Source organism: Pteropus vampyrus, unplaced genomic scaffold, assembly GCF_000151845.1.
Source record: "Pteropus vampyrus isolate Shadow unplaced genomic scaffold, Pvam_2.0 Scaffold341, whole genome shotgun sequence".
In the NCBI taxonomy this organism is placed as follows: Eukaryota; Metazoa; Chordata; class Mammalia; order Chiroptera; family Pteropodidae; genus Pteropus; species Pteropus vampyrus.
The window spans coordinates 233,392-244,753 of NW_011889122.1; the positions used below are offsets into that span (position 1 = coordinate 233,392).

Sequence of the window (11,362 nt, forward strand, 5' to 3'; positions counted from 1 at the left end):
GTCCCGAGACCAAGATACAACCACTGGAGCAGGGCTTTGGGGACCTGGGGAGACAGTGGTCCCAGAGAGACTTTATTGTCACTCTGCCCAACAAAGACACTTAGACCCGTCTTGGAAACAGAATGGGAAGCAGGCCCACCGGCAGGGCACAGGCCAGCCCGAGCCATGGCGGGGGCAGGGCGCCTTCGACCCCTGCAGCAGGTCACACGGGGAGGGGTGGCTCCAGCTGCAACAGGACAGCTCCAGGCTACACACCAGGCAGTGCTTCCCGGAAAGAGCCTCTCCGAGGCCCAGGCAGTGTGCGGGCAAGGCCGACAGACAAGCCCGGGCACCCCTCCACGGGGCCCAGCCTTGCACGAGGGTGCCGTGGGACTCTCCGGAGGGCCAGATGGTGGAGTGGGGGAAGGGGGCAGGGGGCAGGGGGCCAGCGGGAGCCCCTAGCCCAGCAGGCCCCGTGGCAGGTGGAACATGGCGCTGGGCGTGGGGAACTTCTCAGCCACGGCCGCAGTGCTTCAGGGCCGTGATCAGTGTGTCAAGGCGCGCCCCACAGCACAGGACGGAATGCAGGTCTGAGGTGGGCCCTTCCTGCAGGAAGCCCTCCAGGCCTGCTCCCACCTCCAGCAGGCGTTCAGCATCCCTGCGTGGTGCACCCCGCCCACGGGGGTGGCGGTGGGGCCTGGACTACCTCAGGCCTGGCCCTTGGATGCGTCCCCCAAGCCAGGGTCCAGCCGCAGGGCCGGGAGCTCCTCAGAGGCATGGTCGGCCCTGCCTGGGAGACCCACCAAGGCCAGGCCACCAGCCCCGCCCTGGAGGTACTGCAGCTGCCTCATTACCTCCAGGTTTCCAGCAGCTTCCGCCTGTGGGAGGGGGCGCCAGGCAGGGGCTGCACTGACCACCAGGGCCGGGCCCCACCAGCCCCTCCCGCCTTCTCCCGCCCAGGCACACGGGACCCCCAGGGCGGCGCCAGGACTAGGAGGGGGACAGTCCCCTGGGCTCCTGAATGTGAGTATGTTCACCAAGAGACCAAGACTTGGCATCTGGGAGAGGGGAAGAGGGGTCTTGTGGTCTGTGGGAGAGGTCCCCTCACAGGACGTCACATCAGGGAGTGCGGGGACCCTGGTGGTACCCACGGCAGGGACTCTGGTGGCACCCACGGCAGGGACCCTGGTGGCACCCACGGCAGGGACCCTGGTGGCACCCACGGCAGGGACTCTGGTGGCACCCACGGCAGGGACTCTGGTGGCACCCACGGCAGGGACCCTGGTGACACTCACAACGAGCAAGGCGCTGCGCCCATCGTAGCCTGGCCTCCCCAGGTCAGCCCCCGCCTGCCACCACGCCTGCAGACCTTCGCCATCCGCCCTGGACGCCAGCCTGGGAGGGAAGCCAGGAAGGGGAGCCATCAGGGCCTGCCGGGCACCCGCCAGTCCATCGGCCCACCCGCCTGCCCGGGGGCACCCTCGCACCTCTACAGAGCCAGCCCCGAACAGCTGGCCCGGGACAGGGGTGAGGGAGCCAGCGGCCGAAGGCCAGTTTCACCCTTAGGGGCTGACTGTGACTCAGGTCAAGGTGTGCACGCACGCACAGGCATGCACAAGCATGCGCACACGTGCACACACACACGGTGGGCACGCACGGGCACAGGCACACTCCCGGGGCCAGCAGAGCACAGAATGCCAACATTTCCCAGCGCAGCTGTCCCCGGGTGGGGCCACAGCCTCAGGGCGTCTGGAGCGGGCCGTGGTTCAAAGGAGAGGGGGCCTGGGGGAGGGGTTCGAAGGTGGGCAGAGAGGCCTCCCGCGGGGACCGGGCCCCCCGCCCCCACTCTCCAAGAGGAGCCCACTCCCCACTCTGGGACCTGGCAGCAGAAGGGCCCCTGCCGGGTGTGCTGGTGGGGAGTTGGGGGCAGGAGAGGAAAGGGCCCCCCAAAGGGCCCCTGGGGACCCCCCTCCTAGCCGGGAAAGAGCAGCAGCAGCCCTCACAGTGGTAACACGTCACTTCTGGGGTGAATCACACCGGATGTCACCGCTGGCCCCTTTCAGACCTGCCCCCGGGCCTCCTGCACTGGCTCCCACACACGGCGGACCCTCGGAAGGGTCGACCCAGGGCCCCCCAAAGCCAGCCAAGCAGCTTGAGTTGGACAAACCCACTCCTGTGGGACCTGGCTGTCCCCACCTCTCTCTGCCTCAGTTTCCCCATCTGTCAATGGAGCCAACAGGCCCGCCTGAGGGTACAGCTCTGAACTAAGTGGCCCAAGCCCTTCAGAGCTGAGACCGGGGCTGTAGGCAGGCCCCACGGTCCCAGGCCCTGCCCCATCACACCTGAGCGCCCGCCTCCCCTGTATTCCCCGAGAACAGCAGATGGGGGGCCGGCCAGCAGGATTGACTGACCCCCAGGAACACTGAAAACCAGCCTGGAGGGGCTGAGGCTGGGAGCCTGGGGGTCTCTCCACTGGGGTGGGGGTGGGGAGATGCGGGGGTGGGGCGGGGAGCCAAGGCTTCGGGCTCCTGTGAGCGGGCAGCTCAGCCCCTCCTCGCTCATCCTGAGACCCCACCGTCATCACCTACCTGGGACGCAGGCTCCGGCCTATCCCAGCCCGCGACCCCGGCCACACCAGACAGGCCTCTGCCCTCCTGTCTCCATTCCCACCTCTGCCCCTCCCCCCACCCTCCGTGGCCCTCGGACCAGCCAGTGGGCAGCCCAGGCTGGACACGGGGATTGCTGGAAGGTGCAGGCAGGGGGGAACGGGGGTGCACAGGCCCCAGGGGATGGGAGGGACTGAGCTCTGTAGTCCTGCTATCTACCCTGCCACCACCAGCAGTGGGGACCTGCAGGGCCTGTCTCCCCAGACCCACCTAGTAGTCACTCGGGGCAGCTGCGAGGTCAGAGTCACATCAGCAACTGGATGCCGTGCCTCCGAAGCCCCGGCCCCAGCCCCGCAGCCCTCCCCGCAGGCCTGGCCCCGCTTCTGGGAGCCTCAGCCCCACGTCCTAGGAGCACAGGTGTGCCTGCAGCCCTCACCTGCACAGCTCCGTGCCAGCCTCCTCCAGCTCCTGGGGGGACAGGCAGGCGCCGGCTGCCCGCAGCAGCCCGATGACACTCGGACGCCTGCCATGAGAAGGCGCGTGCCGAGCATCTCCCCGGCAGCCGGGGCTGATGCGCCGGGGGCTGACGCGGGCAGGGCCTCGGGCCTAGGGGCCCGCAGTCGCCCTCGACGCGTCTGGATGTCCTGGCTCTTCAGGATGTGGCAGGTCTAGGGCTCCCCAGCGCCCGACCCCACGCGGGGCGTCCTCCAGCCCTGGCCGAAGAGCATCTCCAGCCACCCCACCGTGGTCTCCCACCCATCCTGAGGGCTGCGGCATTCCCGCGGGTACCAGGGGACAGCCCACGCTGGGGGACAGTCTTCACACCAAGCTGCCCATGCGCCCTGGCCAGCACTGGGCCTGGGGAAACCAAGTCGACCAGGCCCAGACACTGCCCTCGGGGGTGGGGTGGGGGTGAGACATAGGCAGACAAGTGTGGACGGTGGGGTCGGGGTGGCCCAGAGCCAGCGTCCAAAGGCTCTGTTGCCTGGGCCAAGCCTGGGCCGCGCTGGGGTGAGCTGGCCGTGGGGACAGGCGTGGGACGGTGGGGCTCCGCAAAGCCGAGGAACAGGAGGGGCAGAGGCCATGGCCGGCCGACAGCTTGCTGCAGTGGGGGACACCTTGCTGGCTGGCCACTAACCAGCCTACTTCCCTGGCCGAGTTGGGGTGGGCCTCAAGTTAAGTGGTCCCCCACTTTCGGGGAGGAGGGTGGCACCCCCAGGCCTTGCTCTCCACCCCCACCTGCAGGGAGCTGTTCTGCTGGGCAGGACAGTGAGGTCGGGAGACCGGTTTGGGGGGTATTGTGACAGCCAGGCGGGCGGGGATGAGGGGCTGGGGCCGGGATGGGGTGAGCTCATCGCGTCCCCACCCACGCCCCGGGATGCAGCCTCCGTCTCCAGCCAGATGGCCAGGCTGCCTGGGGTGCCCCACACAGCCCCTCGCCCACCAGGCCTATTCTGAGGACCATGCTCACAGGAGCCGGGGAAGGAAGGTGTGGCCTCATCGCCTCGTCTCCAAAGGTGACACACGCCACCCTGGCGTTCACGGAAGAGACGAGGCCGCCCAGAGCTTGACCCTAACTTGTGGCCTGGGATGAAGACACTCGCCTCCCCCAAACGAGCCAGGGTCCTGCGGGCCACGCTCCCCGACCCTTCTCCCTGGGGAGACATTCTGAGGGGAGCCGGGGGTCTAGAGAGGGCAAAGGGGCACCCCAGCAGATGGCACGTGGGCCTCCTCAGGCCCCCATGGCCGGGCCACCTGCCGAGGGGACGGGGTCAGAGCGGGCAGGGGAGGGCGGGACGTCCCGGGCCCCTGGACCCCGGTTGGTGACCGTCCGCTCGTGCGTGATTTCATTCAGCACCCCCGATCCTCACACGCAGCCCCGTGAGGTGCAGCCCCTAACACGTGCGTGCATGTCACGGAAGCCCTAGACGAGGCCGCGAGTGACCCCGGCCACCAGCCCTGGCTGCGGGGTAGGCCCCCACTCTTTTGCCTGTCGTCATGTGTCATCTGCTCCTCCTCTGAGGAGACCCTAGCCCGACCTGGCCCTGCAGCCTGCTTGATACCTGCCCCATCCCGGTGCTGGGGGGGCCTTCTGTCCCTGCCCCCACCCCAGCCCCACAGGTGTGCGCGACAACCTACAGAACACACGCGAGACCCCTTCTATTGTGTCTGAGTGTTTTTCTTTTCCAGGATCTTCGATACAGGGTCCTTCTGAGCCTGCCTGGCTCAGCTTGGAGGGTACCTCCTCCAGGAAGCCCTCCTTGACCACCCTGTCCAGAGTAGGCCCTTCATGGTCACTGCCAGTCCCCAGGGATGAGGCTGGGGGTGGGTGAGGCTCTAGCAGGCAGGCATCCTTGGCCCATCCAGCTCCTCCTGGGGAAGCTGTGTGACAGCCCCTCTGCGGCTCCGTCCGGGCCCACCCCACACATCGCGCCCGCCCACGCGTCCACCGCAGTGTCCCCCGAGTACCTGCCCCTGACGGCCAGCAGCAGCGAGCTGAGGCCATCCTCATCTCGGGCGTCCACGTTCACCCCTTTCTGCAGCAGCATGGCGACCACACCAGCACGGCCCCCCCGGGCGGCCGCGTGCAGTGGAGTTTGACCGTTAAAGTCCTCCAGGCTCAGGTCAGTGCCCTGCAGTGATGCAAGGACATGTCCCCACTGAGGAAGGCCTGGGCAGGGTCAGGCAGGTCATGGGGAGGAAATGGGAAGCGTCGGGGGCCCCCTGCGTGGCAGCGAGGCCGCATGAGCTGGCTGCCCAGCCTGGCGGCCCAGGGCATGGGCACCCTGCACCCCCCACCCCAGGGCCTGGCGTGGCAGGCTGGTCCCTAAGGGGCTAGGGGCTCACCAGCTCTGCCAGGCCTGCAGGTCACCAGCACGGGCCGCGGCACAGGCCAGGCTCGGTGTCAGGGTGTCTCGAACAGCATCTGACTCCTGGAGTCGGGGACAGCAGCACCCTGGGACCATGTCTTCCCCTGGGGTCCTCGGCACCCCCCACCCTGGAAGCAAAGCCCAGGACATGAGGCCACCATCTGTCTCCATCCTCACTACCTGTGTGACCAGGGCCTGTTACCCCTCTTCTGAGACCCGTTTCCTAGTCTGTCTCCAGCAAGGACACAGGGACACAGCCATCACAAGGCACAGGCTTGGGGAGCACAGGAAGCAGTGCCAGGCACACCCTCCCGGCACCGAGAATCCAGCAGGCTTCCCAGGAGCCCCCCAAGACACCAGAGGGCCGGGGTCCCAGCAGAGCCCCATCCAGGCTCGGCCCCACGCCCACGGCCGGGCCTGACCACACAGCTGCCGCTGGCCACCTGTACGCAGGTCATTAAGGCCGGACGCAGCCACCTTAATGACAGGCCGGACGCAGCCACCTTAATGACAGGCCACACAGCCTGGCCCCCACGTGACCATCACCAGCCCCAGGCGAGTGGCAATTAACACCACCAAACTTCTCCACCACAGGTCCGTCCTCACCCTTGCTCCGAAGAGGGGAAACTGAGGCACGACCCCAGACAACGGTGGACTCAGTGCTCTGTCACCTGCTGGGCTCCCCTGCCGGGCCAGAGGCCAGGCGGGTATGTGACGGGGGCTTCGGGAGGCCCCGATAACCCCTGCGGGCCTGGCCCAGCCTGAGCCCCCAACCCCAGACCCTGAGACACGTCCTCGGCTGCCCTGCCCCTCCTGGGTCTGGGAGCCCCAGTTGAGAAAGGGGAGGGGAGCTCGAACCCAGGGCCCCCACCTCAAGAAGCCCCAGTGTCCAGAGCCTGCAGACCCTGGGCGGGCGCCCCTCCCTCCCAGCACCCAGGACCTCAGTGCACCTACCCCCGGGGCCAGGGCCAGTGCCAACGGCCAGCCCGGCACGGCCTCCAGAGTGACTGGCCACATGCTACGCATGGCAAAGCCTCCCCTCTCCTGCCCTGGCACCACCCCGCACGCTGCCCCATGAGCCCCTGCGAGTCCTCCCACCACGGACCCAGGCCCAGAACCAGGCCGCACTTGGGGGTTTTCTGTTCCTGTGCTGGAATGACGTGGCCGTGGCTGGCGCCTGGCACATCCAGCAGGACCCGCCCTTAGGCCCCACGCCGTCCACCCACATGGGGCAGTACCTGGCTCAGACTGAGGAACTGGGCCACCCCAAGGCGCAGCGTGCTGCCACAAAGTGGGGGCGGGCCCTCATCCACCGCGGGCAGCGTCATCTCTCCCCAAAGGTCCCTGGCCAGCAGCTGAGGGAGAAGCACGGGAGAGCCAGGGCCCCAGCCCAGCAGCCCAGGCCGGCCACGTGGCCAGGCCCCGTGGTGGGTGTGTGGCGAGGGCTGCCCATCAGGTTTGAGTGTGGCCCAGGCCAGGTCCCTCAGGCCAGCCCTACCCTCCATCCCAACAAGCCCAGGGTCCCCAAGACCCCAGAGGGCCTGCCAGACTTGAGGCTCCCCAAGGTGGAAGGACAAGCCGGGCCTGGGCTTGGGGTCAGCAAAGGGTGGGGGTAGCTCAGGCCCCAAAGTTGGCCCTTTGTACCATGAGGAGCCCCGTACCCCTGCCCCCTCCCCACTCCTCACGAGGCCCCACTGTCTGCCTGAGTCACCACCCCCGGCACGCCCTTGGTCCCATGACACGTAGCCCACAGCCAGAGGAGCACACACCTCCTTCCTGCCATCCACGCTCAGCCCGGGCCGGCCCAGCACGTAGGACAGCTTGGCCAGGGCGGCCTCTGACGTCACGTCGAAGCCGGAGACGATGCCGGCTCCTGCGGCCGCCTGTGAAGAGGGGCCATGGGTGGGAGGTGGGTTATGGGCTCCCAGCCCGGGTGGCCCTGTGCCCCCCGGCCTGTCCCCCGCCTCCCCAGGCCTCGTCCTCCGCCCCACCATGCCAGCTGCGTAGTGCGAGGTCACGGAGCCCTGCAGGCAGTGCGTGCAGTTGAGGATGATGAGGCCGCGCTCGGCTGCCGCCCGCAGCTCCTGCAGCAGGTCGGGCTTGGTGGGCCCGTTCCCGGAGCCGAAGGTCTCCGTGACCACGCCCTTCAGGGGGGGCTGCAGGAAGGCCCGAACCTGTGGGGGGCGGGGGCGGGGGGGCGGTGAGGGCCTTTGCTTCCCACTCCGGCCACGCACAGTCCTGAGTGTAGCCACAAACAGCAGGGGCCTCAGGGGGCCCGAGAGGCTACTCCCCACCGAGCACTCTTGGGGACTCCTCGTGCCTGCTGTGTCCAAGGCTGAGGCTGGTGTGGGGACAACCAGGACAAGGTGGGAAGGGGGCGGAGAAGGTCGTGGGGAGCGGCCGGGACGGCATCTGTCCCCAAGCCCCCAGGCTCTGACTCCCCCACACACACACAGCCCGGGTGCTTCTGAATGCCGGCATCTGGGGAAGGCCTTGCAGGTGACACACTGCAGCACCCCCGGTTCTGTTGCAAGCCAGGCACCAGCCCCCCGCATCCCACGAGGCCGGAAGTCCCCACTCAGAAGACAGACAAATGGGGCCATGGGTCCACCTAGCTCAGGACACTGTCCCCCAGGTCAGCCTTGCCCATCTCTGCGGGGGTGAGCGCAGGGAGGCAGGGTTGTGGCCCTTTGTCCCCGCTGCCACCCCTCCCTGGCTACAGCAAGCATGTTCTGGAAACCTCCTGAGTGACCGGGCAGGGCGTGACTTCACGGGCCCAGGAGGAATCTGCAGTGCTCGGCCCCACGTCACACGGCAGCCTCGAGCAGTGACCGCCACAAATGTGAGGCCCGCCTCATAGGCCAGGACCTGCCCGGTGGTGAGAGGCCTGTGCACAGGCTCCCTATCCAGCCACCCGGTCACCAGTGTCGGCTCCTGGGAGGATCCCATCTGCCAGACCAGCCCCACTGCGGCTCGGGCCCGTGGGCCAGTGTCACAGGTGCTGTCCTCAGTGCCCTCGAGGACCCACCCCCTGCCTTGAGCATCTCTGGGAGAGAAAAGCTCATCACAGACCCTCAGGCTGCAAGTGACCTGGAGCCCCAGAGGGCGTGTGATGGCAGGCGGTAGGGGTCCTCAGAGGCCCGGGGTCCCAGGTGCAAGGGGGCCCTGCCCCAGCTCCCAGGGACAACGTCCAAGGTGAGCCCTGGCCCAGGCCCTGGTTAGGCTGTGCCGTTTGCTGTCTTCCTGCCGGGCCTCCCACAGGGCTTGGTCATGGCTCACTCGTTCGCCAAATACAGCGGAACGCCCACCCTGTGCCGGGCCCCACATGGGCCTGGGGGACACGTGGTAGACAGACTGCCCCGTCTGTCCCCAGAGCCCTGGAGAGGATTGGGTACCGGTTCACAGACTGCGGCTCAGAGGTTAGCAGCAGCCCAGGGCCGAGTGCTGGAGGCCATGGCCTTCTGCTGCCCCACTGGGCCACCCTGTGTGCGGGGACACACCGTGAAGCCACCATGCAGCTAGAAGAAGGGGCCACAGACCTGAAGCAAGTGCTGTGGGCCGCGGTGCCTGCTGCCCCTCCTCCCTGCGGCCACAGAGCCATTGGCTCTGGTGCCGACACCCCTGCATGCGCCCCAGCAACGCCCAGAGGAGCTTTTAGCTCAGAGACACTCAACGCGATGCCCCTTGCGGCACCTCATGAGCCCAACTCACAGAGCAGGACAGAGGCGGGTGATGTGGCTACCCCAGTGACAGCGAGTGGCTGAGGGTCGATGGCAGGGAGCAGGCAAAGGACCACAGAGCAGCCACAAGGAAGGGTAGGGTCCTAGGTCCATGCCCATCAGCCCCAGAAAACCGGGAGAAACAAGGGCTGTGACTCCGCAGGTGTCCGCAAGGACAAGCCCACACCGCGCCAAAGCTGAGACTGGGCCCGAGGCCTCGGCGGACGGGCGGATGGGGGAGCAGGTCCCCGTGGAGTGTGCAGGTCCCAGGCCTGAGGAGCTCGATGCGACTGTCACCCTCTGAGGGCTGGCCTTGGGTGGGAGGACGGAAGGCAGGAGGGGCGGGCTCTGGGGGGCCGTGGGGCGCGCGTGGGGTGGGCCAGGCCAGGCAGGTCCTTACCGGGGTGGCGGGGATCCCTGGGTAGAGGCGCGGCAGGCCCACGTCGCGCTCCACGCCGCCGCACACCACCAGCCGGCCCTGCCCTCGCGCCCTCCGCACCAGCTCCCGGTTGACTGCGAGGGCAGAGGGGCCATGTGGGACCTGCCGGCCTGGAGCCGGCCCAGCTGCTCCGGCCTCGTGCGCGCCCAGGCCTCCCCTGGCGTTTTCAGAGCCCCGGGCCTTCTCCAGGCCACCCCCGCCCCCGGCGCAGCCTCCGCTCCGTCCACACGGCCGGCCAGCCTGGGGCTCACTCGTGCTCTGGCCCGTGTGGGCTCCACGGGCAGCGCGGAGGACCCGCGAGGAGGGGGGCCCGCCTGACCCTGCAGGCCGTGTAGCTGCTGCTGGGGGAGAGGCGGAGGAGGCAGGGGGGCGGCGTGCGGCACAGGCGTGCGGTCACAGGTGACGTGCCGCCCCAGACCCCAGGAGACGCTCAGGCGGCATCCTCAGAGCAGCCGGCCTCGCCGGCCCCTACGGGCCACCTGCTGCACCCACGGCCCAGCCAGCCAGTGGATGAGCGAATGAGTGAGCGAGTGAATGAACAAAGGCTAGAGGAAGCCTCCATCTGATTCGCCCCTGCTGCATCTGCCAGAGCAACTCACGCGTGATAACAAGCTGAAGAACATTCCAGACACAGGGGGTCAGAGGGGTCGAGACGTAGGGGGCGCGCCAGGGGCGGAAGGCCAGGAGGAGCTGGTGAGGCCGAGATGCAGCCAGGCCCGGCCTTTCGTTTAGGGCCCTGCACCCCAGCTGGGCGAGCGGATAAGATGGTGGCAGGAGGGGGTCGGGGGGGGGCACTGCCCCGCCCAGGGGTGATGGCCGCAGAGGGATCGTGGGGACAAAGAGGGCCACGTCTCCCGCCCGGGCTGCCGGAGGCCAGGGCCTGGCTCTCCCACGACTGCAGGGGCCAAGGTGCGGAGGGACAACAGCACCAACACGGAAGGCCATGGCCTCCTGGAGGCCCAGCGTGGACCACGTGTGCAGGGCAGAGCCAGCCCCCGCCTGGCTCAGGCTGCCTCCTGAGCCCCAGGCCCCCCGTCCGCAGCAGCCCCTCAGGGGGACGTGAAAACGTAGCTGGAGCCCCCGAGAGTGGACCGCCCCCCGCGTCCTGGCTGGTGGCCTCGCTCGCAGCCTGCTGGCCCAGGCGCCCTGTAGCCTCTCGGCCCCCTCCCCGGGGCCCCACTGGCCACACCCTGGGCAGAGGTTGGTGTTTCCCAGCACAGGTGCCGAAACCGGCCGGGGCCTGACTCAGGGCGGGCGGGCGGGGTGCAGTTTCTCACTCGCCCCACGCCCTGGGCCAGAGGGGAACGGGGGCCCCAGGGGCCTCGGAGGCCTCTTCCCTCAGGCCAGACTCAGCCCTGCGCCCACCAAGCTGCTGGGCCTGGACCAAGCAGCACCCAGGGCCTGGGGCCTGCCTGGGCTTGTCACGGCTCAGGCAGAGGCCCTGGGATCCCTGAACGCCCCGGCCCCCGCCTGCGGGCTGTGTCCCCAGAAGCTCCACTCTCGATCCCCAGATAAGGCGTGACTCGGCCCCCGTGGGGGAGAGGCCGCCCGCTCCTCCTCCCTCAGCTGGCTTGGGGTGGCCATGCCAGGCAGGAGAGGCCGAGCGCCACCACGTGCTGGGGCAGGGAACAGGCTGTCAGCCAGCACCACACAGGGTGGCTGCTCTGGCCCTCGGTGAGGAAGTGGGCCCCCGCCCGGCCCCCCAAAGCCCTGGCACCTGCACGCCCGTGAGGTGCGACGATGCACCCC

At 68.7% G+C, this 11,362-nt stretch overlaps 1 protein-coding gene across 1 annotated transcript in view; it reads right to left on the reverse strand.

Annotated features, from left to right (window-relative positions):
• Window positions 1-686: 686 nt before the first annotated feature.
• Window positions 687-11,362, reverse strand: part of ASPG (asparaginase) — a 28,693-nt gene continuing 18,017 nt past the window's right edge. The window contains exons 7-15 of the mRNA XM_011378504.1: window positions 9,575-9,687; window positions 7,447-7,629; window positions 7,225-7,338; window positions 6,694-6,810; window positions 5,437-5,518; window positions 5,055-5,256; window positions 3,022-3,108; window positions 1,275-1,374; window positions 687-857 (exon numbers count right to left, since the gene is read on the reverse strand). Of these exons, the coding sequence (XP_011376806.1) occupies window positions 687-857; window positions 1,275-1,374; window positions 3,022-3,108; window positions 5,055-5,256; window positions 5,437-5,518; window positions 6,694-6,810; window positions 7,225-7,338; window positions 7,447-7,629; window positions 9,575-9,687 (1,169 nt within the window). The remainder of the gene's footprint in view (window positions 858-1,274; window positions 1,375-3,021; window positions 3,109-5,054; window positions 5,257-5,436; window positions 5,519-6,693; window positions 6,811-7,224; window positions 7,339-7,446; window positions 7,630-9,574; window positions 9,688-11,362) is intronic.